Raw genomic sequence first — 25,515 nt, forward strand, 5'->3', positions numbered from 1 at the left:
ACAGGCAAGCGAACTGGAGATGCCAGGTGGATAAACAACGGCTGCGCATCGCTGCTGCCCCCATCACAGCCACTCCCCAGCCCGCGCCCGGCTTCCGGCCGCCCCCCACCCCCGCCCCTGCTCACCAAATCCTGGCAGATTGGGGTCAATCCCTAGGATCCTGGAGACCTGGCCCTTGCCCTGAGGCACCACTCCCCAACTGCTCTAGTCCCACGTTCCCTCCACCCTCTCCAGTCTAGTCTGGACACTTCAACTTCTTCCAAAGCCTAGAATTCCTTCACTGGTGCAGAAGGGAAGCCTGAGGCTGGACAGACTGGTGGGGTCTGGGAGGAAGGGCACATGGGGTAAGGGCCTGAGTGTTCTTGGGCAGAGAGTGGAATTCTGCTGACAGAGGGGGGCATGCGGTGAAGTGAGCCCTTAGCCTTAGAAGAGGATCCCTGAGATTACTGGGACCAACCCTTTGCTCAGCATGGCCCAGAAAGGCCCTGAGGGAGGAGGCCTTTTGATCTTCCTCTCCATCAGCCTCCTTCTGATCCAGGAAGCTCTACCTCAGAAGCATCCCCACATCTCTTCTCTCTAGCTGTTGTTGTGGAAGGGTTTGTGGTCTTGCTGGGCTTGGAGGTGGCAAAGCCACTCTTGCGGTTCAACCTTCCCAGAGGCAGCGGTGACCTTAACCTCAGCTGGAAGGAGGAGAGAATTTGTGAGGTTCTGAGAAGAGGGAGGAGAGCCCACCACATGCCAGGCACATGCTGGGAACTGGTCAGGAGGCTGAAGGAGAAAAAATATGCAACCCTGAGGGCAGGAATTATGGTCTCCATTCCACAGAGGGGGAACTGAGGCACAGGGAGGTTAGTCATATGGCTAGTAATCACTTGGGCTGCCTGTGAGGCGGAGATCCTTCTAGGTCCCCTTCTAGGTTCCCTCATGGGGGAGTGACTCAGGGCTGTGGCTCTGAGTCAGTGCCCAAGGAGAATAGGCCTTGGCCATACACACCTAGGAGGGTTTTGAATGAATTCACTGGCTGTCTCTGGCTTAGTTTGGGATTGAGTTCCTTGCCTTATTTCATGGGATGGGGAGTGATATAAAAAGGGACCCCTAAAGGGTCTTATGTTGCAGCAGGAACAATGAGGGTCATAACTACACAGGTTGGAAATCCTAGAAGGAGTGTGAAGGGCGTGTCTGAAGAGGACTGTGTGGAGGAGGGGGCGTGGGCTGGGTTTAGAGGTGGCCCGGTTCTTAAGAAGCCAGGCTGTGGCTCTCTGCAGGAGTGGACCTGGTGCTTCTTGATGGGTTGGGCTATGGAGTAGGGAGTAGCAGAGGCCCAGGAGGTGGGGCTGGGTGGCTGATTCCCCAATTTCAGGAACACAAAGTTGGGACCAACAGGTCAGATTGCACCTGACCCTTAGCTGCTATGTGCTGAGCCCCAAAGGGCGAAACACTTGTGTATATTCTTGAGAGTACATTTGCATGTGTACAAATGTCTGTTTACACCCTGGTACACTTGAGTGTGTGTACTCTGTGCACGTGAGTTCATACATCTGTGGTCTCTACCAACCTGTGTGCATATCTGCCTGTTCATGTGCAGAACACCTGTGAGTGCCTAGCTATGCATACGTCAGTGCACACATGCTTTTGTGTGTATGTCTCCAGGGCACAAGAATGTTCAAGCCCACGTGTGTTGGTGTGTGTGAGGAGGTTCCCTGACCTGCTCTAATTGGGGGAGGGGAAGCCAGTTATAATGAGCCCCCACCTCCCCTCCACTGAGCCACAGCCATGGCCTGAATTTTGCAGCCTGCTTAAAAATAATTGGTGGCAGCGGGGGGATTGGATGTCACTCATCATCAGCTGCTGGCTTCACCTGTGCCGCAGCAGGCTGGGTGGGCTGAGCAGTTCAGGACAGGCACGATGTGGGGTGGGGAAGATCAGGAGTCTGGTCCCGTTTCAGCTCTGGGGTGGGGGGAGAGGTAGAAAGTGGGGGTGTTTGGGATGGGGAGCTGGGGACACACAGCCTCTTCTGGTTTCTGCTGAACAATGCCAGGCAGGGCTTTGGAGGAGTTTGGGGCAGCTCCTCCCTAGTAATTGGGCCTGACTGCTTCCTTCCTCACTTCTCCCCACCCTGTATGGCTGGGAAGGGTTTGGGGGCCTGTTTGTGGTGGGGGAACTTAGAGGCACAGCATATGAGATCTGGGGCAGAGAGGAGCTCCGTGAATGCTGTCCAGGGATTGGAATTCTGGGGTTCTGGTTCCTGGGTGGAGCCCTGGTGGCCCAGTGGTTAAGTGCTATGGCTGCTAACCAAAAGTTCAGCAGTTCAGATCCACTAGCCGCTCCTTGGGAACCTATGGGGCAGTTCTACTCTGTCCTGTAGGATTGCTATGAGTGGGAATCGACTCGATGGTAACAGGTAGTTCCTGGGCCTCCCCTCTGCGCTCTGACCTCAGCCACTATTTAGACTCCTGAATAGCCAAGGGGAAATTTGTCCCCCGGAAGCAGTTCCATCTTGGGACAATCTAGCCAAACCTGTGAATTATCCTTCTGTTTGTAATTCAGTTCCCGGAGCTAGTAGCTTGCCCATCTGGCCTGAAGCCTGAGCAGCAAGTAAAGAGAAGGAGGAAGAAGCTGTTGGTGAAAGAGAGAAACCTGGCTGGAGCCTTAGGTTGTGGATACCAGTCCCAGCTTAACCACTGGTGTTGTGTGATCTTGAGCATTACTTCCCCTCTCTGAGCTCATCTTTTCTCCTCTAATGTGAACAGTTAGTTTCTAGGGGCCCGTTCAGTGATGTGGGCTTTGCTGTGGGCACAGAGGAGGGAGGGAGTGTGGATCGCTCAGGGGGCAGGGCTGGAGGTGGAGCTGAGCCAGTCCAGGGGCCAAGCTCCACTTTCTGGTCCATTGGTGGTAGAGGCTGGGCAGGCTGTGGGCAGTGGCTCCGCCCTAGGAGGGCACCTGCAAATCTCCCACCCCTGCAAATCTTCTCCCCGTGTCCACTCTGGGCTGTGTGTGTGTGTCAGGGCAGGACTTGGGTCCGAGCTGCCCTCCAGAACCCTGAGTGAGTTTACACCTCCTGGGAGCTCAGCTTAGTGCAGACGCTTTGAGGGGAGGCAGAAATCAGTAAACTCTGGTCACCACTCTTAGGAGTTGAAGACTCATGAGATGAGCATACTATCCCTGGGGAAATAGCAAGGGATAGAGATCATGATAGGATGGTTAAGTGCTGGACTACTAACCAGAAGATTGGCAGTTCAAACCCACCCAGAGATGCCTTGGAAGACAGGCCTGGGCATCTGCTTCCGAAAGGTCACAGCCTTGAAAACCCTGTGGACCAGTTCTGCTCTGCGCACATGGGGTTGCCATGAGTCAGCATTGACTTGAAGGCAGCTAACAACAACAACAGAGGTCATGATTGGGTGATGTGGAATTTTGAGGCAAGGGCTGTGGAAGTTAAGAGCTGGTAGATGGCTTAGTGGCCTCACTAGGGGGCCAGGCCTTGGAGGATAATTCTACGTGGGCAGGAAGGGAAAAGGAAGGTAAGAAGGGAATTATTGCCCCCATTTTGCAGATGAGAAAATTGAGGCCTACAAGAATCACCCAGGTAGTAGATAGCTGGCTGGGCTGGGGCTCAAGCCCAGCACCCCCTTGCCCAGTGCCCATCCCCTCGTTTCCACCAGGAACTCTACAGCAGCAATACGCATGACGTTCACAATTGTGATGCCCTCCCGTGGGCAGGACCTGGGTTGCGCACAGTCTCTGGCACGCTGGCGGTAACCCCCCCCTTTCTCTTCCACTCAGTAAAGCAAGTGAGTGCCAGTGACATTGTTCTGAGAATAACCTTGAATTGCTTTGATTTATAAAAAAGCAAATCATTGTCAAACATCACCACTTTGACAATTACTGCCGGATTACACGTGACACACCTCACAGCTGATCACGACACACTGTGACTGAGGGCGACAGTTAGGAAAACTAAAGGTGGGACAGTGGGGATGGGGCTGGACCTGAATGTCAGGCCGAGACCCTTGTGGTTGATGGGTTGACTGTGAGGAACCATGGAGTAATAGTAACAACAGCTCATGTTTATGAAGGGCTTGATAGATTGCAGGCACTCTGTGGAGCTCTTTTCCTCACCTGTCTCATTTAATCCTTGTAGGAAACCTGTGAGATAGGTACCATTACTGCTCCATTTTACAGGTAAGGAAACAGGCTCAGAGAGGTCAAGCCCCTTGTTCTAAGGTCATACAGGTGGGCCTGGGGGACTTAAAAGAACATGGTCTTAACCATAGGCCCACTCCCTATAGCTAGCCACAGGAGGTTCAGAGCCTGGGCTGCCTGCTGACCGCTGTCTTTCTCCACAGGGAAGGGACATAGGATGACCCCAGCCTGTCCCCTCTTACTGTCTGTGATTCTGTCCCTGCGCCTGGCTGCCGCCTTTGACCCCGCCCCCAGTGCCTGCTCTGCCCTGGCCTCAGGCGTGCTCTACGGGGCCTTCTCACTGCAGGACCTCTTTCCGACCATCGCCTCGGGCTGCTCCTGGACCCTGGAGAACCCCGACCCTACCAAGTACTCCCTCTACCTGCGCTTCAACCGCCAGGAGCAGGTGTGCACTCACTTTGCCCCTCGCCTGCTGCCCCTGGACCACTACCTGGTCAACTTTACCTGCCTGCGGCCGAGCCCTGAGGAGGCAGCAGGCCAGGCAGAGTCGGAGGCGGGGCGACCAGAGGAAGAGGAGGAGGCGGCAGGGTTGGAGCTGTGCGGAGGCTCCAGCCCCTTTACCTTCCTGCACTTCGACAAGAACTTTGTGCAGCTGTGCCTGTCGGCTGAGCCCTCGGAGGCCCCGCGCCTGCTGGCGCCCGCCGCCCTGGCCTTCCGCTTTGTCGAGGTCTTGCTCATCAACAACAACAACTCCAGCCAGTTCACCTGCGGCGTGCTCTGCCGCTGGAGTGAGGAGTGTGGCCACGCTGCAGGCAGGGCCTGTGGCTTTGCCCAGCCGGGCTGCAGCTGCCCTGGCGAGGTGGGTGCCAGCCCTGCTACCACCACACCTTCAGGTCCTCCTGCTGCCCACACCCTGTCCAATGCCCTGGTGCCTGGGGGCCCAGCCCCACCTGCTGAGGCTGACTTGCACTCCGGGAGCAGCAATGACCTGTTTACAATGGAGATGAGATATGGTGAGTGTGAGTGGGGCCCTGTGGGATGGTTTGTCTGGGGGCCCGAGGGTGTCCACTGGTGCCCATCCTAGCAGATTCTGGGGCTATTCATGTAGTCATTTACTGATGTCCCTTGGTGTCCAGCCTTGTCCGGATATTGAGGCCACTGAGATGGGTTGGGGTCAGACCTTACGCTTGAAGAGTTTGCAGCCTTGGGTGGAGAATGGGGGTGCAGATGAGATAATCCAGAGTGATCAGTACAAACACAGGGAGGGAACCCCCTAACTGGGCAATCAGGGAAGACTTCCCGAAGGAAGCAATTTGGGAGCAGAGATCAGAAGGACATGTGGAAGTGCGCCAAGACAAAGGAGTGGTGAGGGCATTCCAGGCAGAGGAAGCAGCATGTACAAAGGCCCAAAGCTGGGAGTGACCGTGGCAGGCCCTGCACTGCAAGTTGACAAGTTTGCCTGCAGGCTGGAGTAGGCAGGGAGCAGGGACGCATTCCTGCCCCCATGGGTCAGTGATTTTTGGCAGTGGCCCCAGGGTCAGGGCAGAGGAAGGCGAGGAAGAGCGTGCCTGGGTGAAGAGGCCTGAGCTTCATGGCAGCCTTGGAGAGCTGGGCTGGCTTTGCTCCCAGCATCCCTTGTCTCCCCCCTCTGGGCCCATGTCTTCTGGGACTGAGGCTGCCAGCTGCTAGAGCTTCCTGCTGACTGGGCAAAAGCTCTGCAAGCCCTTGAGTCCTGCCTGCTCCCACTCCCGCCCCACCCCGCCTCAGCCACGGTTGCCTTCCACCTACCCTCCTTCCTGCAGCTTCAAGGCCTTAAGACCCTCAGCTGAATCCTGCATGCCTACTGAAGTGCTGGGCCAGGGACTGTCCAGGTGGCCTGGCAGGGAACGGGGGCCCAGGACATTGGATGGGAGGGAGGCAGGCCTGGGATCTGGTCCCCAACTCTGGTACTGACAGGGAAGCCCTTCTCCTTTCTGGGTCTCAGTTTCCCTGTCTGGGATAACAGGGGCTGGCCTGTCGTTATGAGGATCAAGGACACAGGTGGAAGTCAGGAGAGGCATCTGGATTTCCCTGAGAGGGCATTTATGGGGAGGCAGGGGTCTGGTCTGAGGGCTGCTAGGAGGACGGGAAGAGTGAGATGAATGTTTCGCCTCTGCCCATCTCTGCTTTGGAGGCCAGAGCCCTGGAGTTAGACACTAGCTTTAGCTGTCACTTTTAGTGGATTCCTTTATTTTTTTTGAACATCAGTTTCTTCATCTGTAAAATGGGCAGATATTTCTATGATTTAATTAGAGGGAAGTTTATCATGACAACTAGTGCTCTGGGAGGATGGGGACTTCTTAGCTTCCCCCACGAGACAGCTGGCATTGTGTCCATCCATGACAAATGCCCAGTGGCTCTGCTCTGGCCTCTCCCCCAGGCCAGCTTGGCCTCTAACAGGGGTCGATGAAGCCGTCCGAGTGACAGCCAGGCCGTGGGCAGCTTATGGGCCCTGGAGGCTGGCCTGGGATTTAGTGTCTGCAGGAAGAAATTGAATTTCGCTTCTTTGTCGAACATTGGCAGAGAGCGCCAGGCGTATATCAGAAGGTTTATGGCTCTTCCTGCCTGGCAGCCACTGCCCATCACTCTGCAGGGGCCTCCCCCATGGTGCTCAGCTGAGGGCGGCCTCTTTTGTCTGGCTTTCCCTGTGATCCCTTGGCCCAGTGGTCCGCAGTGGATGGAGCAAGGCTCTGCCCTCCTGGGCGGGCACCATCTGGGCAGGCTGCCATGTGGAGCACAGAGCCAAGAGCAGCCAGCTGGGCTGGGTGGAAGCCGGAAGCAGGAGTTGGTTGGTAGCTGAGGTGTCTCTGGGGGTCAGTGAGGGCCGATGATGAGAAGGGCACCCTAATTGGGGCTCCCCACTATCCTCAGAGCCTCTGCAAAGGCCTTTGGGACTAGAGAAGGGTGGAGATTGGATGCCTGATTGTTCTTGGGCATGAGGCCTGGTGTCATCTCTGAGCAGGAAGCCTTGAGCTGGGACTCCCAGCTGTTTTCAAGCCTGACCTCTGTTCTTACCCTTTGTCCTACTTGGCATGTCTCAAGATTTCTCCATGGGTTTGCCCTGCAGGGAGGGCCCTCTGGGGAGCTGTGTGGGGTGATGTGGCATCAGCCATGAGCTCACATGGTACACTGGTTCCCAGAATCATGCTTGCCTAGTCCCTTCCTCTCTCCTCTTCCCCTTTGTCACTTCCTTCTTCCTGACCAACCTCTCTGAGCAGATGGATGCTAGTGCATGGGTGGCAGGCACACACTTGATTTGTTCCATGTGGCAGGAGTGTCTGAGGGTTGGTGGCATTGTCAGGGCCCAGAGTACTCTTTGCTAAGCCCTTGGCCTTGCCTTTATCCCCTCACCTCTCCACCTGGACCAGCTGGACACATGTTCCTGCTACAGGAGAGTGGGCTGGCACATGGAACTGCCAGACTGAGAGCAAGATTTGCAAGGACAGAGGTGAGCAGGAGGAGTGAGACCCCTGGCCCTGCCCCTCTGCCAGGCACTGGGGTAGGGGTGTGCCCTCCTTCTCCAGGACATCCCAAGTAGGCCACATGGGGTAGGGCTGAGTTGGTGCTGGAAGAGTGACTGGGCTGGGAGCTGGTGGGCAGTGATGGGGCGGCGGTGCCTGGGCCTGCCTCAGCACCAAGTGCATTTGACAAGAGGGTACAGATGCCTGTTAATTTCACGCAAACTGCCTTTGATAGATCTCTTGTTATTTTTGGTGAGTTGAGCCATAAATTTGTGCCATCTTGCTGCCGCAATCTGTTAAGTGGGGGGAAAGGAAGAAAGGGAAGGCAGGCAGGAAGGAGCTCGGCGGAGGACTGGCACGGAGGCTGACCGAGGCCGGGGCAGGGAGGTGGGTCGCCAAGGGAGGGCCAGCTGCAGAGCCCAGCTCCCAGGGGCCGGCCGCCAGCCTGAAGTTCCTGCCCACGGACCCTGCATCCCTGAGGAGGCACTGGCCACGGGAATGGCTGTGCAGGGTGACAACAGGGAGAAACCTCCTTCCTCCTCTGCTGTACTCCCTACCTCTCCCCAGAGGTACTGTCCCACCTTTGGGTGGCTAGGTGCCACTAGCCCACCCTCCCCTTCATCCAGGCTCCTTTCTGAGGCCATGACCACCAGTTGAGCCTTGTGTCTCCCGAGTGTCGGGTCTGGGAGGCAAGAGTGAGTTCAAATCCTGGTTCTGCCACTACTACTGTGTGACTTGGACAAAGTACTGTCCCCTTGAGGCCTCAGAACCCTACTTTTCTGGGAGTCACTTCCCTGATCCAGCTACTGGTGACTCCCCATTGCTGCCCAAACTCCTCAGCCTGGCGTTCAAGCTCCACCCTGGGCCCAGCTGTGCCTGCTTTTCAGCTTTCCCTTTAATACTTTGCTGTGAGGGCTCCTCACCGCCCCCTGAACCCCCACTTTCAGGCCTTCCTGCCTTTGCTCAGGCTGTTTCCCTCACCTGGAGTACCCTTTGCCCTTGGTTAGCTGGAGCTTCCATCTATACAAGCACAGCTCAAGCCCCGTCCCCTCCAGAAAACGGCCTCTGACCTGCCCAGCCTATTCCCAAGTTTGGCCTCTCTCTGGCGGTAGGAAGTGAGGCCCTACCTTCCTGTTTGGGGCTCAGTCAGTGGGGAGGCAGGGCCTCTCTCAGGGTGGGGTGGGGGAGACCAGCATGTGCTGTGGCATTTCCTCCAAGGCCCTTCTAGCCAGAGCCCTGCTGAGTTTTCTGTGCATGCCTTTGGCCTGGAGATCTGCATGCTGCCACAGGGTGGGGAGGGGGCACAGACTCCCCGGGACATCCTCAGGCAATCCACTCCACACATCTTCGTGCTTTTGTCTGAGTGAGATTGTGCCAGGCCTTGGACCAGCCCTGGGTGAACGAGACCCGAGATGAATGAGACTGGACTTGTGGTGGGGAGAGTGTGCAGTGGTCTGCAGTGTGTTGGCCAAGGTGACAGACTAAAGTCACCCAGCCCCCGGTTCAGTTCCTGACCCCACCATTGACTAGCTGTGTGGCCGTGGACAGGTTACTTCACCCCCGTTTCCTCATCTGTCTAATCGGGATAAGGCATTGTGGTTCAGTGATAGAATTCTTGCCTTTCACGAGGGCGACCTGCGTTTGATTCCCGGCCAATGCACCTCATGTGCAGCCACCCTCATCTGTCAGTGGAGGCATGCATGTTACTGTGATACCAAACAGGTTTCAGTGAAGCTTCCACACTAAAATGGACTAGGAAGAAAGGCCTGGTGATCTCCTAAAAATCAGCCAGTGTAAACCGTATGGATCACAACAATCCAATCTGCAACTGATTTTGGGAATGGCATGGTGCAGGACGAGGCAGCATTTTGTTCCATTGTTCATGAATTGCCATGAGTCAGGGGCTGACTGGACGGCAGCTAACAACAAATAATGGCGATAGTGAGAGCTATTCCACAGGGTAATGAGGAGAAATAAACAAGAGAATGTGGGTAGTGTGCTCAGCACAGTGCCTGGCGCATGGAAAATCCCTAATAAATAGTTGCTGTGCCATCATAGTTAGCGTAAGAGGTATGACTGCATGTGTGTTGATGTCAAGTGGGGAGGGAGAGTGAGGAATTAAACCATGAAGGGGTGGAAATGTCTAAAAAAGGTGACTCAGTTGGGTTTTGAGAAGTGAATAGAAATTCACTAGCTTGTGAAGTTTTTCCTTAAATTGAATCACTTTTTAAATTTAATATGTCTAAAAAGGAAATTTTATATCCTAAATGGCAAAAGAATATCGCTTAGCTTAAATAGAACCAAAGAAACAACCACAGTGAAAACGAAGCGGCATTATTAAATCCCAGCTAGATGCTGTTTCCTCCTCTCAATTTGTTAGAAAGAGAAATTAGCAAGTGTTGGAGATGTGTTAAAGCCTAGCACCACACAGACTTTATCTTTCATGCACTTGGAAGGATTAAAAGTAAGGTGACTGGATAACATCATCTAAACAGGGATACTCTTGAGATTATAAGGGTGGTTGAGATAGGTACTATTAATTACATCAGGGCAGCAGGCATAAACCAGACTGTCCCAGGTAAATTGGCAAATAGTCATCCTAATTAATTAAAAGAGACCTGGAAAGGGACTAACTTCCTCAGTCCATGATCCCGTGTTAATGGCGTGTTTGTGAGCTGCCCCAAGTCATCTCCCACCCCACGCTTTGGGAAACCCTGCACGAAACAGACAAGATGGAGAAGGGCTTTTGAGGTAGAGGAAACAGCCTGTGCAAAGGCGTGGAGGTGTGAAATATGCCGAATGTAGGGAGCTATAAGTAGACGGAGTTGCTGGACGATAGCCTCAGTGGTGGGAGGTGGGGCTAAGGACATGGGCCAGCCTTCACTGCCACCCCAAGGCCCCAGCACCTTGTCCTGTTGGCTGAGGGCTTTAATTAAGGCAGCAAGAAGCTGGGTGTCGTGGAGGAGGCAGGATGACTCAGATGTGGTCCTTGCTCTCGAGGAGCTCCTGGCCACGTGGGGGAGGTGCCAGGGACCTGGCTAGCTCTCATGGGAAGCTGGGTGGACAGGCCTGCAGCGGGGCTTGGGGAGGAAGAGTCATTGGAAGGGGAACTGACCTTCTATCTGGGTGTCTGGTCTCATAGTTCTCATAAAACTGTTGCCGTCGAGTTGATTTTGACTCATAGCGACCCAAAAGGAGAGAGAGCTGCCCCATAGGGTTTCCAGGGCTGTAAATCTTTGTGGAAGCAGACTGCCACATCTTTCTCTCTTTTGGTTAACAGCCAAGTGCTTTTAACCACTGCGCCACCAGGCCTCCTTTATAGGTCTCATAGGAGGTTGCATCGAACTGCAAGGGTAGAGCCTGGAATTTTCAAAGGCCACCTCTCTCCTCCCACTCCCGAGCCACCTGGTTTCTTATGCACTGTGGGGCATGTGAAGTGCTGCTGGGGTGGGAGCCGTGGGGGATGGGACAGAGCCAGGTTTCAAAGGGATCAGTTGGTGCCACTCAGGGCTCCAGGTCCGGCCTCAGGGAGGGTGCAGAGAGCCCTGGGGGAAGGACTGCTTTGTAAACGGCAATGCTCTCTCCCTATGGAAGTGACGGTTATTGTGGTTATTCTTAACACATTCATGACAAAGGAGGCTGAGGGGCTGGACTGTGGAATTTGGGGGGCAGGGTCTGTGGAGCGGAGAGTAGCAGGTGTCTGCAGTCCTCAAGCGGTACCAGTGGTGAGACAAGGTGACCTCTATATGACTGGGGCAGAGGAACCCCCAGAGATAGCTGGCCCATGTTTCTGAGTGCCTGTCCTGTGCCTGGCTGCCCAGGGCTAGGCCCTGCCTGTGAAAGGGGCCAGGGAGATTGAGACCCTCCCTCAGGACCCATGAGAGGGATGAGCCCAGGATACCCCCAGCTGCAGCAAGAGGAAGCCTGGGGCCTAGGCCATGGAGAAGGGGCCAGAATGCCCAGACCTCTGTGTGGTCAGCCTAGGAAGGCTTCCTGAAGGAGGTGGCATTTGGCATGTAGAAGATTTTGGGATTGAGATGGAGGAAGAGCATTTCAAGGGGAGAGAATAAGCATTAGTAGATGTGGGGTGGGGGGAGGAAAACATTTGCATGTTCAAGCAATAACAAAAAGGGGGTGACAACTCATTTCCATTGAGAGCTTATTCTATTCCAGGTGGTCCATATCTCTTGTCTCATTTAATCCTCACAGTGAACCGAAGTGATAGGATGTGGCATCCTTATTTTCAATTGAAAAACCTAAAGCTCAGAGAGATAAGGTAACTTGCTCAAGGGCACACAGCAAGACAGCTGAAAATCAAACCCACATCTGCCTGTCTCCAAAATCTATGCCCTTCCTTGACACAAGGGAAAGATTAGTCCAGAGGACTAATGGACCACAGCTACCATGGCCTCCACCAGACTGAGTCCAGCACAACTAGATGGTGCCCAGCTACCATGACCGACTGCTCTGACAGGGATCATGACAGAGGGTCCCAGATAGAGCTGGAGAAAAATGTAGAACAAAATTCTGACTCACAAAAAAAGACTAGACTTACTGATCTGACAGAGACTGGAGAAACCCTGAGAGTATGACACCCTATTAACTCAGTACTGAATTCATTCCTGAGGGTCACCCTTCAGCCAAAGATTAGACAGGCCCATGAAACAAAATGAGACTAAATGGGCATACCGGCCCAGGGGCAAGGATGAGAAGGCAGGAGGGGACAGGAAAGCTGGTAATGGGGACCCCAAGATTGAGAAGAGGAGAGTGTTGATATGTCGTGGGGTTGGCAACCAATGTCACAAAACAGTATGTATAGTAACTGTTTAATAAGAAAGTAGTTTGCTCTGTAAACCTTCATCTAAAGCACAATTTAAAAATTTTTTAAAAAAAGAAAACATTAAGACCAAAAAAGAAAAAAAAAGAAAAATAACCTCTGCCCTTCCCACTGACCCACATGGCCTTGTGGTGTGCTTGGTTGCATGGTAGGAAAGGAAAACAGGACTGGACAGCTCAGCAGGTGCTGGAGCAAGTGGGCCTGCATGCCAGGCTCTGAGGTTGACACTGTAGGCTGCAGCAGTGGGGAGCCACTGAAGGTTCCTCAGCAGGGGAGTCTTATGGCTGGAGCTGGGCTCCTAGAGGACCATTTTGGAGGCTACAGAGGAGAATCAGGCTCCCATCCTGGTGGGGAGGGGGTCAGATGTACAAAGGAACAATTAGAAAATGCTATGAAGACAGGATAATAAGGCAAGTACCAGGGGCTTTGGAGGGAGGGCAGTGATTTGGTGCCCATGGGAATTAGCGAAGGCTTCTCTGAGGAGGCCCAAGTTGAGTTGTATTTGGTCAGAGCTAGTGCAGGCCTGGGTTCGAATCCCACTGCAGCCTCTCTCCAGTATGAGTATCGTTCCTCATTAGTAAAATGGGGGAAACCGGTCCTAATGAAGCTTCAGTGAGATGGTGTAGAGTGCACAGTGACTGGCAAGTAGGAGTTGTTTACTAAATGTTACTTTATTAAAAACAAGATAAACCTGTAAGAGGTGGCTAAGTGGGGGAAGCATGTTTCGGGCAGCAGACACCGTCTATATACTGAGAAAGCCGATCAGCTGCAGGACAGTGAGCACCCAGCTGAGCTCACTGGGCAGACACTTGGGGCGGGGGGTAGCTAGGGGCATCTGCTCCCCTTCCTGGACCCCTCCGTGTCCTCCTGGACCCTTCCTGGCTCTGCTTCCCCTGTTCTGGATCCAGAGCTGGTTGGGGCCTGCATGTGACACATGCTGAATAAATGTTTAATTCAGTAAATGACACCTCTGGTTTTCTCTGTCTTCTCCCCACTTTCAGGGAGAATGGCCTTCACATTGTTGGATGAGGGGGAATCAATTGCTGCCCACTCGTTTGAGGAGGGTGGGCAGACTATGGAAGGGAGGGCTGGTCATTATAGGCCCCAGCTGGTGGCTTTGGGCATACTCCTTCCCCTCTCTAGCCCAGTCCAGGGGCTTCAAAGCCACCCTAGGAGATGGGAGAAGTGCCCAAGAGCTGGACCTGGGGACATGCTCTGATTTTAAAATTTACGGTAGATTCTGGAAACCACTGACACCATCTCTGGCTAAATAGTGGGACTGGCCAGCAAATGGTTGATGTGTGGTTGGCAGAAAACACGGGGACCACTGGCACCAGTGTGAATCCATGACAAGCAGGTCAGGCTGGTCTCCTACATTTCCTTTTTTGATGAGTCGGTGGATGGGTGGGAGGGGGTTGCCACAGACACGGTAATGGACAAGATGCTGAAACAAGAGCTGGATGAGAGGACTCTCAGCTGGACCTGCAACTGGTGGAACAGTGTCTCCAGAGTGTTTTTTAATAAATGGGTGTCAAACTTGGGAAGGTCTAGGTGGAGGCTCCAGAGCCCTGTCTTTGAGGCTGTCTTCGCAGTACCTGCAGTGAAGGCTGGCTCATCCAGTTTATGATGCTGGTGCTGGTGGACAGAGCTGATATTCTTACATGGGGAATCAAGATTGCAAATGACTATTTCCAGTGACCCCATGGGGAAGGAGGAAGCCAGGGGCAGTCTGATCATTGGTGTTATTGATACATCTTTGAGCTGGGTTCTGTGCTGGCATCCACTGGGGCCAGGGAGATGACTCACACACAGCCTTCCCCGCAACTCACAGGAGTGGGGGTTCAGACGGAAGACAGAACTGTCTCTGATGAAAGGGCATGTAGAAGAGAGGGTAGCCAACTCTGTCCAGGGAATAGGGAGTAGGGACAGCTTTATAGAGGAGAGGACATTTGAGGTGGGTTTTGAAGGACGATCAGGAGTTTTCCAGGCAAAGAAGGTGGGGAACAAGCAGGTGGCGAGTGGGGAGGAGATGATGATCCTATTGTGTTGAGCTTGAGGGCCCTTCAGGGTATCTGTTCTAGACGCAGGAGGATATACAAGAATGGAGTGTGGGAGAGGCGGGGGCTGGGGATAATGATCCGGGAGCAGTGGTTTGGAGGGGTTAACTAAGCCTTGGTGGTGGATGTGCCTGATGGGGAAAGCAGGAGGAAGGTAGACCAACCAAGGACACTAGGACAGAGTAGCCAGAGAGGTAGGAGGAAATCAGGAGTCAGGGAAGGAAGTATTTCGAGGAGCAAATAGTCAACAGGGCCAAATGCTGTTGAGGGGTCAAGTGAGACCAGGCCTGCAAAGTGTCCACAGGATTTAGCAGCAAGCAGGGTGCTGATGACTTTGTCAAGAACAGTTTCAGCCAGAGATGTGGGCAGATGCCAGACTGCAGTAGATTAACAGGGGAGGTGACATTTGAGCCAGGAAGTGAGTGGCAGGTGAGAAACTAGAGTGCCAGCTTGTGGACCACTCTTTGATGGTGACGAGAAGCTGGGGGCAGTGGCCAGAGGAGGATGAAGGTTAAAGGAAGGCTCCACCAGTATGGAGGAGGCCTAGGTAGTTCATGGGCTGCCAGGAGGAGAGAATGCTGATGGAATGCTGGTGAGAGGGGACAATGGATGGAGCCCTCTGGGAAGGTGGAAGGAGGAGGGTGCAGAACCAGGCTGAGGGACTGCCCTTTGTGGGGAGAAGGGGCCAGCAAGGAAGAGAGGCTGGTATGCTACAGAAACATTGGAAGTTGGAGGGGCAGGGCAAGAAGCCATAACTTCTGGTTTCTCTGTGAAGGAGGTTATTACTGAGAGGTGGGGGGAGGTGGGCTTGAGGGGAGAGGTCAAGGTCTGCATGGCCCAGGTCAGGCATGGTGAAGGAAGGGAGCTGAGCAGGGCTGCCGAGAAGCCCTGGGCACCCAGCGACCATGGAGCCCCTGAATCTGTCGTGGTGCCAGTTGGCACAGCTGTGGATTTCTTTAGCAGCCTGGGGGTGGGCGTGGAGAAGGCGGCTTGTCACAAGGCTCCAGGTCTGGGGACTGGCTGAGCGGGTGTGGTGGAGGGCTGGGTGAGGGGACTCAGGAGTTGGCAGGCATGGCACCGACACATTCTCTGTGGTCCCAACCATGGCAGGACCTGAAGGAAAGCCAGGAGGGATCACAGATGCTGCACAAAGGAAGGAGGCCCAGGGGGCTGAAGGGATGGTGTGTGAGGGGGCAGGAGGGTGGAGGTTGGGAGAGGAGGGGCGATGACAAAAATAAACCCAATAGTTACTGCCTTCTGAGCACTCACACGTGCCAAGCACAGTGCTGAGCGCTTCACAGCCTCGTGGTAGGGAGTCCTTGCGTCAGCTCTCGAGGTGGGGGAGTTGTGATTATTGTTCCACAGAAGAGAAAGCAGGGTCAGGGAGGTGAAGAGACTGGCCCAGGCTCACACAGCTGGTCAGTGTCCAAGCCCTGGCTAGAAGCCAGGGTTGCCTGCTCCCCAAACTGTCCTGGGGTCCAGGTCTAATGATGGATGGAGCAGTGCAGAGACGTGGAGTGGGCCCTGGCATTGGGTAGCTGAAGTGGAGGGAATGACAGTGAAGTTGATGGGATGGGAAGCTGGGCTGAGTGGCGGTTCAGGCCCCTCTGGGCGGCAGGTTTGCACAGGGTGGCCCTCCTCAGGCCTTGTCAGGAAGAGCTTTCTCTCAGACATCTGGTTGGGACTGGGCGGCAGGGGATAGGAGGAGTACAGCTCTCTTTATTGCTGTCATTAGTTGCCATCGAGTTGATTCTGACTCATGGCAATCCTATGTGTGCAAAGTAGATCTGCTCCCGGAAGCAGATTGCCAGGCCTGTCTTCTGAGCGCCTCTGGGTGGGTTCAAACCACCAACTTCCAGCTAGTAGTTGAGCTATTTGCACCACCCAGGGACTCTTGGAACACCTCAAACTCAAGAGTGCCCGTTCACAGTGCTGACCTGGCTTTCAGAAACAACAGAGGGCCTGGGGGTGGCGGGGGACAGTACCTTCTAGTCTGGAACAGCATGGGCTGAGCCCCGTCCCCAAATGCTGTTCCAATCCCACCTGCCCAGCAGCCTCCACGTGCACTCATGCCTCCCCTCTCCTTAGTGCATGGGGGAGGGCCTGGATGAGCTCATGTCTGTGCAAGAGGGGCAGGCTTTGGAGATGCCAAAGCTCCCAGCCCCTCCTCCAGGGTTGGCGGCACTTCCAAGGCCTGGACCAGACACATAAATTAGGGTGGACAAGAGCCTGGTGAGACTGTGCCTAGGCAGCCACTGCCTCTCGAAGCACCTACTGTTCTCCTGGCCCCAGGAGCAGCAGGGAGGAGGGTCTGCTGGATGCAGCTATCTGTCCCAGGCCCTTGGATCTCAGGGGAGTGGCATTCTGACCTGTGCCTCCAGGCCACAGTCTAGTGCTGCTTAGGGAGCAGAATCTGGGCCCAGGACCCAGTGCCTGGCTTGGCATAAACCATGGCACAGAGGCAGGCTTGGGGGTGGTCCCTGCTACCCACCTGGGCTGTCCTGCCAGCCCTAGGAGTCATCCCTACAAGGGAGAAACTGTGAGCTGCAGACTTAGACTGAGCTGTGTGGTCTTGGATAAGTCACTTCCCCTCTCTGGCATGATAAACAGAGATGATGGAGCCTACTTCCCAGTGAAAGTACTAAAAGAGGTAATGCACGAAAAGGATTAGGCACAGAATCTCACTCAGAGCTCATTGATGTGAGTGACCACTCCCCTCCACTTTCCCCGGGGTCTGGTTGAGGCAAGAGGAAGCAAAGATGGTTGTGAGGCTTGGGCTAGTCCTGAGCCTCAGTTTCCTCCTCTATGAGATGGTGGTGGTGGGTGCAGGGAACTGGACATGCTGCTTTCTCAGCCTCTCCTGCAGTCAGTTCCAGACCCCCAGGCTGAGGGCAGGCAGGGATACCCTCTCTGTGCCACTCTGGCAGGACAGTACTGGCCTTTGCTGAGCCCCTGCCATCACTTCCGTGTTCCAGGTGAGGAGCCGGAAGAGGAACCGAAGGTGAAAACCCAGTGGCCAAGGTCTGCCGATGAGCCTGGGCTATACATGGCGCAGACAGGTAACTCGGGCCTGCCTCCCTTCCTCTGTGGCGGGGGCCCGACTGTGTGGCATCCGGTGGCATGTGTGCTTGGCGTGTGCCCGTCTGTCTATGTCCTGGAGCTCAGTCACGTCTCTCTGCCATATGAGGCCTGTGGGCAGGGCTGGGTTGCCTTCGGAAGAGCCTGTCACTCGGGGTCAGTGTAGAAGGGTCCCTCAAATGCCTGTGCCCACCTTGCTGGTGCTGCCCCTTCCCCCCATGAGGCTGAGTGCTTGAGAGGTACCCCCTGCCGCCGACGCTATCCCTCTCTCGTAGGTGACCCAGCAGCTGAGGAGTGGTCCCCATGGAGCGTGTGTTCCCTGACATGTGGGCAGGGTCTGCAGGTGCGGACCCGCTCCTGTGTGTCCTCCCCCTATGGGACCCTGTGCAGCGGGCCCCTCCGGGAGACCCGGCCCTGCAACAATTCAGCTACCTGCCCAGGTATGCCTGCCTTCCTCCCTACCTGGTCTGCCTGCAGGGCTAGGTCCTGCCTAGGATGGGCAGGCTAATCTGCCAGAGATGGTTGGCTACCTCCTCCTTTCATTCATCAAACTTGACTGACCCCTATGCCATGCCTGGCCCTGTGCTGGGCACTGGAACACAGATGGATCAGACCAGGGTCCACTCTGGTGGGCTCAGTTCTGGACACATCACTCCCCTGATGCCCGAGTCCTGGGACTCAGAGCTCATCTTACCCTTGTTGCCCTCCATGTTCCCAGTGCTGTGGTCACACCAGCACCTCTTGCGCTGCCCCACCTCCTTGCGTTTGCTTATTCTTCTCTTTTCCTCCCTTCCCCATCTTGGCTATTAAAATTCAGCCTGTTCTTCAAGACTTAAGACAAATGCACCTTTTTTTTTTTTTTTTTAAATGAAGCCTTCCCTGACCATCCCCTGCCTCCTCTGGGCTCCCCGAACCCTGCTCTCCTGGGAGCCTCCCCTAGACCCTTAAGCCTTCCTCAATTAAACGTAGTTGTTGAGCCTCTGCTGTTTGCCTTCTGGGGACAGGTGGTTGACTATAAGGGGCAGGGCAGCTTCAGCCGGTCCTGCCCCCTGCTACCTGACAGAGCTGCTAGCTGTGGTTTAGAGTAGGGCCTACCTGGGGAGGGGTAGGTTTAGAGTAGGGCTTACCTGGGGAGGGGTAGGTTTAGAGTAGGGCTTACCTGGGGAGCGGTTCTGGTGCTTGGGGATGTGGCAGGCGCTTGCAAAGGGCTGGAGCAGGGTGTAGGGGCCAGGAGCAAAACCGTGGGCCCAGGTGTGAGCTCTCTGTGTTGGTGTCCATGTAGAGGTTTGTGTCTGTTCGTGTGTCCATGCACTTGGGGTGGGGAGGGGCACTTCTGCTCCAGGCCTGCCATGTTGGATTCAGGCTCTGGGGCTGAGGGTGGGATGGGGAACGGAATGATCTTGGGGCCTTTCCTGTGCCCTCAGGAGAGGGCGACCCCTGGCTCCCTTCCTGAGTTGGGCCAGTTTCCCTGCCCAGGTGTCCACAGGGGCTGCCCCTTGTGAGTTGGGACTAGAAACCTATGCCTTCTTTATCCCCACCAAAGGGCAGAGTCCTGAGGCCATGAGAAATCACCCTGGCAACAGAACTCAGGGCAGAGCCAATGAGGAGCAGTCGCAGAGCTGCCGAGCTCCTGATTGGTGGGTGGACGGGCAGGTGATGGCAGTGGGCAGGGCCGAGGTGCAGCCCAGCCACTGGCCACGTGCTTCCTTGCAGTGCACGGCGTGTGGGAGGAGTGGGGGTCCTGGAGCCTGTGCTCCCGCAGCTGCGGGCGGGGGTCCCGGAGCCGGATGCGGACCTGCGTGCCCCCCCAGCACGGCGGCAAGGCCTGCGAGGGTCCTGAGCTGCAGACTAAGCTCTGCAGTATGGCTGCCTGCCCGGGTCAGTAGCGCCCGTGGGCTTCCAGGCAGGCGCTGCCTAGCCGGGTGGGGGTCGGGAGACCCAGGGGAGGCAGTTAGGTCCAGTGCCCCTGGGGATCCCTGGAGCTTTGACCAAGCATGGGGAGACTGGAGAAGTATACCTGCCAGAGTGGGAGGTGACCCCTAGCCCAGACTTGGGGATGGTGCAGTGTGACCCCATCCAGCACCCCATCCCCTAAGCCCTAGGCAGCCCTTGTTGGTTATAGCACTTTGGTGCTGATGGCCAGCTGGGCAGTGAGGCATCCTAAAGCTGGGCTTAAGTATGAGCAAAGATCAGAAGGTGCCCCCGCAGCCTGTTTCACTTGCCAGGAGACGAGAGTGTGTGGCTTGGTGATGAGTGGAGAGGTGTCCCCTGTTCCTGGAGCTGGTGACAGGCAGGCAGTATGAGGCCCAGGCACCACCTGCTCACTCCAGCTTCCCTTCATCCACTCCCCTCCATGGGGCTGGCTCAAGCCTGAATGCCCAGCAGACTCTGATGTCCCCCTGCAGTACTCTGCTCCCTAGTCCTCACACCCCTGCTCAACGGCCACCCGTGCTTTTGTCTCCCCATGCAGTGGAAGGCCAGTGGCTAGAATGGGGTCCCTGGGGCCCATGCTCCACGTCCTGTGCCAACGGGACCCAGCAGCGCAGCCGGAAGTGCAGTGTGGCAGGCCCAGCCTGGGCCACGTGCACGGGTGCCCTCACCGACACCCGTGACTGCAGCAACCTTGAGTGCCCGGGTGAGTGCTCAGTGCAGGGGTGGCAGGTGGAAGCCCCGACCGTGGGGGCACCTGGGACCGCTCACACCTCTCCTTTCCTGCAGCTGCTGATGGCAAGTGGGGGCCGTGGAACTCGTGGAGCCTGTGCTCCAAGACGTGTGACACAGGCTGGCAGCGTCGCTTCCGCATGTGCCAGGCCACGGGCACGCAGGGCTACCCCTGTGAGGGCACCGGTGAGGAGGTGAAGCCCTGCAGTGAGAAGAGGTGTCCAGGTACTGCCCGGCATGACCCTGGGAGGCGGAAGAAGCATGTGGGCCCTGCTGAGCCCCTCCCTCTGCCCCCACAGCCTTTCATGAGATGTGCCGGGATGAGTACGTGATGCTGATGACGTGGAAGAAGGCAGCTGCTGGCGAGATCATCTACAACAAGTGCCCCCCCAATGCCTCAGGTGAGGGCCTGGCAGCTGTCCCTTCTGGGCCCCCAGCCTCTGTGAGCCTCCAACTTGAGTGTGGAGGGAGGTGGGTGAGAGCTCGGTCCCACGCCCAGCCCTCTGTTCTCTCCCCCTGCAGGGTCTGCCAGCCGCCGCTGTCTCCTCAGTGCCCAGGGTGTGGCATACTGGGGGCTGCCCAGCTTTGCCCGCTGCATTTCCCACGAGTACCGCTACCTGTACTTGTCAGTGAGTGTGCCCTGCTGGGCGGGGCTACACAGGATCTGTCCCGGACTCTGGGAGGGGTGGAGGGAACTTAAGTCTCTTTCACGCCCCTGTGCCTTGGCATATGTTGTGCCCACTTTGGCCTGGCTGTGCCTCTCCTTGTCGGCAAACTCCTACTCATACCTCGAGGCCCAACTCTCAGGTGTCTTCTCTTATCCCTGGTGCCCACCTCCGTGCTCTACAGCCCCCCAAATTCTCAGTAGGTGTTATGAGTGCTCATCTAGGTGTCTGTGTTGTCACTGGACTGCAAACTGATTGAAGGGAGGGACACAGTTGAGTTTGTGTCCCCAGTGCCCAGCCCAGGGCTGGGGCAGGAGTGGTGTCAGCAAATGTGACCTGTGTGTACCTGTTTGTCTGACTGTAATCAAGTATTTGTTGTGCATTTGCATTTGGAGCTTGTGTTTGTGAGAGATTGTGTGTGAGTGTGTGTGTGTTTGTGTGCATGATCCCTCTGGGATGGGGAGGTACCCGTTTCCCATACTGTGCTTGGCAGCTTTGATATGTACATCTGAGCACGTTATTTCTCTAGGTGTTTCTATTTCAGTCTTTTTTTAAGTACTTTTTGGGATTCTCTCTCTCTATGGGTCTCTTTCTTAGACTCTGTCTCCCTGTGAGCGCCTTTGAGCATCTCTCTCTGCCCCTTTCCGCCTTCCCCTCCCCCTGGATGCAGGCAGTGGGTAGGATGGGGTGGGGTGGGTGAGGGCCTGTCCCAGCTCCTGGTGACTGCAGCTCCCCCTGTCGCTGCAGCTGCGGGAGCACCTGGCCAAGGGACAGCGCATGCTGGCGGGTGAGGGTATGTCACAGGTGGTGCGCAGCCTGCAGGAGCTGCTGGCCCGGCGCACCTACTACAGCGGAGACCTGCTTTTCTCTGTGGACATTCTGAGGAACGTCACCGACACCTTCAAGAGGGCCACTTATGTGCCCTCGGCTGATGACGTGCAGGTGCTGCCCTGCCCCACTGAGGGAAGGAGGACTGAGCGGGGAGAAGCCCCAGCCTGAGGGGGATGTCATGTCCCATGGCAGTCTTCTGGGGGTGGCAAGTGTGGCGGTTGTGGGGAAGCCCCCGCCCCCTGGGTCTAGGGCCTCCCTACACTCACTGCTCTCTCCCCAGCGCTTCTTCCAGGTGGTGAGCTTCATGGTGGACGCGGAGAACAAGGACAAGTGGGACGATGCCCAGCAGGTGAGGGCCTGGGCTTCCAGGCTTCTCCCACCATGACCCACCCCCACCTTGGACCTTTACACACTCTCTGTCCCCAGGTGTCTCCTGGCTCTGTGCACCTGCTCCGTGTTGTGGAGGACTTCATTCACCTGGTGGGCGATGCCCTCAAGGCCTTCCAGAGCTCTCTGATTGTCACGGACAACCTGGGTACAAGGAGGGTGGGGTAGGCTGTGGGGGCTGCACATGGTGGGAGCCCAGGCCACCGGGTGGGCGGGACGGTTTGAGGCGTCTTCCAATTTTCCTCCCTCTTTCTCTGGGCCCTGTAGCTCCCCATTTAACCCTATTTGTATCTTTCTCTCCACGTTTCTTCCTCTTCTCCATCTCTGTGTTCTCTGTGTCTCCATGTATGCCCACCACCCCCGACCCTCTGTCTGTACCTGCCTCTGTGTCTGCATCGACCTTCCCTGGTGCCTGTCCCCACACCGGTCCCTTCCCCTGTGTCTGTCTCCGTGTCTCTGTCTCTCTCCTTCCCTGGTGTTGCCTGCCAACCCTCCCTCCCTCCACAGTGATCAGCATTCAGCGGGAGCCCATCTCGGCTGTGTCCAGTGACATCACGTTCCCCATGCGGGGCCGCCGGGGCATGAAGGACTGGGTGCGGCACTCGGAGGACCGCCTCTTCCTGCCCAAGGAGGTGCTCAGGCTCTCCTCCCCAGGGAAGCCGGCTGCCCCTGGGGCCACTGGCAGCCCCAGCCAGGGGAGGGGCCCAGGCACCATGCCCACGGGCCCAGGCTTCTCCCACCAGCGCCTCCTCCCAGCAGACCCTGATGAGTCCTCCTACTTTGTGATTGGTGCTGTGCTTTACCGCACCCTCGGCCTCATCCTACCACCCCCCAGGTGAGTCCCAGGGAGGGGGTGGTGGGGCTACAGTGGGTCCAGCAAGGCCCAGGTGAGAGCAAGGGGGAATGAGCCTGTGCTGGCCACAGAGAGATGCGTTTGCAGCCTCTTGCACCCTCAGGGACCCCTTTCCTGGCTCTGGACAAAGGTGCTTTTCAAAGACGTCCGTGTAGCTCCCCAGGCCTTTGCTGGTGTCTGGAGGAGGGGTGGGCTGAGCTCTGGACCTCACCTGAAGCCCTGAGCTCCACCGAGCTCTGGGCCTTCCATGAGCCTTGGCTCCACCCCCCATCCTGAGCATCTTCAGGATTCCTGACTAGGTCTGGGCACCTGCTGGCAGGAGCTGACCTTAGTACCTGCCCCCAGGCCCCCGCTGGCCGTCACGTCCCGGGTGATGACAGTGACTGTGAGGCCCCCGACGCAGCCCCCAGCTGAGCCCCTCATCACAGTGGAGCTCTCCTACATCATCAACGTGAGTGAGGTCCTGGCTGGGACCCTGGGCACACCCCAACACTGGCAGCCAAAGGCCTGTCTGATGGGGAGATGGTTTGCCACTGGCGGCAAGCTGAACTTCTGATCTGTGTGGGCTTGCCATGCAGGCTGGGTGGTGGTCAGGGGTGGGGAGCCCCCGCCCCACACTCATCTTCTGCTCCCCAGGGCACCACGGATCCCCATTGTGCCAGCTGGGACTACTCAAGAGTGTGAGTTGGGTGGGGCCTCTGGGTGGGAAGGGTGAGGCCATAGGACACCTCCGACAGGAAGGGGTCTCCTGCCAGGAAGGCCATAGGGTTACTTGGTGCCATCTTTGGCCTAAGGGCCAAGGGCACATCCTGGGACTCCCACCCGCCTGATTCTTGGATGTAGCCTTGCTGTGGATTTTACCTGCCCTTGGGCAGTGGTCAGCGCTGGGGGCAGGGCCACAGAGCTGGGCTGGGGTTCACTCCACCTGTCCCTCCACCTAAGAGATGCCAGCTCAGGGGACTGGGACACTGAGAACTGCCAGACCCTGGAGACCCAGGCAGCCCACACCCGCTGCCAATGCCAGCACCTATCCACTTTTGCCGTGCTGGCCCAGCCACCCAAGGACCTGGTGAGTGGAAGAGGGTGCCTGGGCTGGGGCAGGGGAGGAGGCGCCTGGCTGCCAGCCACCCTCTGTGAACATGTGGGCAGGCACCTGTATGTTCCCGAATGTGCATCTGTGCAGGTGCGCTTGTGTGATTGCACAGGGGACTCTGTGCACCTGTGGTGGTGCTCACAGATGATGATGTGTGCCTGGGAATGTGTGGATGGTGGGAGAGCTTGTGCGAGTGTGCACATGGTGCACACACATGCATATATGATTGTGTGTGGAAGAGTGTGGTGGCTACATGTAAATGCATCCACATGCGGGACTGGGTCTGCTCTGTGAATACAATGGTGAGTGCGCTTCTGCCTGGGGGCATGAGGAAGGTGCGGTTGCCAGTCTCTACTAGACAGGGTGTGGGGAAAGTGGCAGCCCCCGCTTCCCAACAATCCATCTGAATGTCCGCCCACCTCCCCCAGACACTGGAGCTGGCGGGCTCCCCCTCGGTGCCCCTCGTGATTGGCTGTGCCGTGTCCTGCATGGCACTGCTCACCCTGCTCGCCATCTATGCTGCCTTCTGGAGGTAGGCCTAGTGCTGGGCAGCTGGGGCGGGAGGAGGGCAGCCACACCAGGTTGCCCAGGGCAGCCAGCTCCCTGTGTCCACTGTGCCCTCCAGGTTCATAAAATCCGAACGCTCCATCATCTTGCTGAACTTCTGCCTGTCCATCCTGGCGTCCAACATCCTGATCCTCGTGGGCCAGTCCCGGGTGCTGAGCAAGGCAGGTGCAGGCTCCTGGGGGTGCCGGGGGCGCGGATGGAGAGCGTTAGCAGGTCACAGCGCACGTGTTTGTTGTAGGTACTCAGCGATGGATGTTTGTGTACGCTCGAGCCGTGTCTCGGGGTGAGGGGGTGTGTGTGAAGTGTGTGTGAGCATACGTGAGGGTGTTGGAGAGGGTGTGTATGTATTTGAGGGATGACTGTGTACATCTGTGAACGTGGCCGTGTGCTGAGTGCTTGCGTGTGCGCATGTTGGGCGGGTGGTGTTTGCGGAGCCTGGGCCTCCTCGTGTCTGCGACATGTGGGAGCCTGCACGAGGCCTCCTTCGCCACCTGCATGTGGATGGCCTGTGCTGGCTGCTCCCTCTGCCCCCTCGGCCTTCTCTGCACAGTGCCAGCACCATAAGCGCCAGGAGTGGGGCCCGCCTGGCCATGACGTGGCGGTGCTCCTGTCTGTCCCCCTCCCTGGAAGCCCCGTCTGTGCGTGGGCAGCCTGCCTGCCCGCCTCCCCGGATGCTGAGTGCTGTGTGCGTGTCACCAGGCCTGTGTCGTGCTGTGTGTGGGTGCAGGAAGGCGGGGGCACCTGGCAGGGCTTTGTGGGGGGCGGGGCTCAGGTGGGCGGCCATGGCAGCGTCCAGCAGTGGGCGTGGGAAGCCTGGCACCTCCTGCCCTGGCGGCTGCTCAG

The 25,515-nt window shown here is 56.6% G+C and overlaps 1 protein-coding gene across 2 annotated transcripts in view; it reads left to right on the forward strand.

The window, feature by feature from the left end:
• The first annotated feature begins 4,352 nt into the window (after positions 1–4,352).
• ADGRB2 (adhesion G protein-coupled receptor B2) overlaps positions 4,353–25,515 on the forward strand; it is a 31,749-nt gene continuing 10,586 nt past the window's right edge. Inside the window, exons 1-17 of one of the 2 annotated variants that reach the window (XM_012554254.1) lie at positions 4,353–5,156; positions 17,513–17,596; positions 17,891–18,055; positions 19,329–19,493; positions 20,086–20,250; positions 20,334–20,501; positions 20,576–20,677; positions 20,799–20,905; positions 21,689–21,883; positions 22,053–22,121; positions 22,199–22,307; positions 22,667–22,994; positions 23,358–23,463; positions 23,649–23,692; positions 23,955–24,081; positions 24,534–24,637; positions 24,731–24,833. In XM_012554254.1, the coding sequence (XP_012409708.1) occupies positions 4,361–5,156; positions 17,513–17,596; positions 17,891–18,055; positions 19,329–19,493; positions 20,086–20,250; positions 20,334–20,501; positions 20,576–20,677; positions 20,799–20,905; positions 21,689–21,883; positions 22,053–22,121; positions 22,199–22,307; positions 22,667–22,994; positions 23,358–23,463; positions 23,649–23,692; positions 23,955–24,081; positions 24,534–24,637; positions 24,731–24,833 (2,937 nt within the window). In that variant the 5' untranslated portion in view covers positions 4,353–4,360. The remainder of the gene's footprint in view (positions 5,157–17,512; positions 17,597–17,890; positions 18,056–19,328; positions 19,494–20,085; positions 20,251–20,333; positions 20,502–20,575; positions 20,678–20,798; positions 20,906–21,688; positions 21,884–22,052; positions 22,122–22,198; positions 22,308–22,666; positions 22,995–23,357; positions 23,464–23,648; positions 23,693–23,954; positions 24,082–24,533; positions 24,638–24,730; positions 24,834–25,515) is intronic. The other variant, XM_012554252.2, reaches the window with a different exon arrangement.

This window comes from Trichechus manatus, unplaced genomic scaffold (assembly GCF_000243295.1).
Source record: "Trichechus manatus latirostris isolate Lorelei unplaced genomic scaffold, TriManLat1.0 scaffold00015, whole genome shotgun sequence".
NCBI classification, from domain to species: Eukaryota; Metazoa; Chordata; class Mammalia; order Sirenia; family Trichechidae; genus Trichechus; species Trichechus manatus.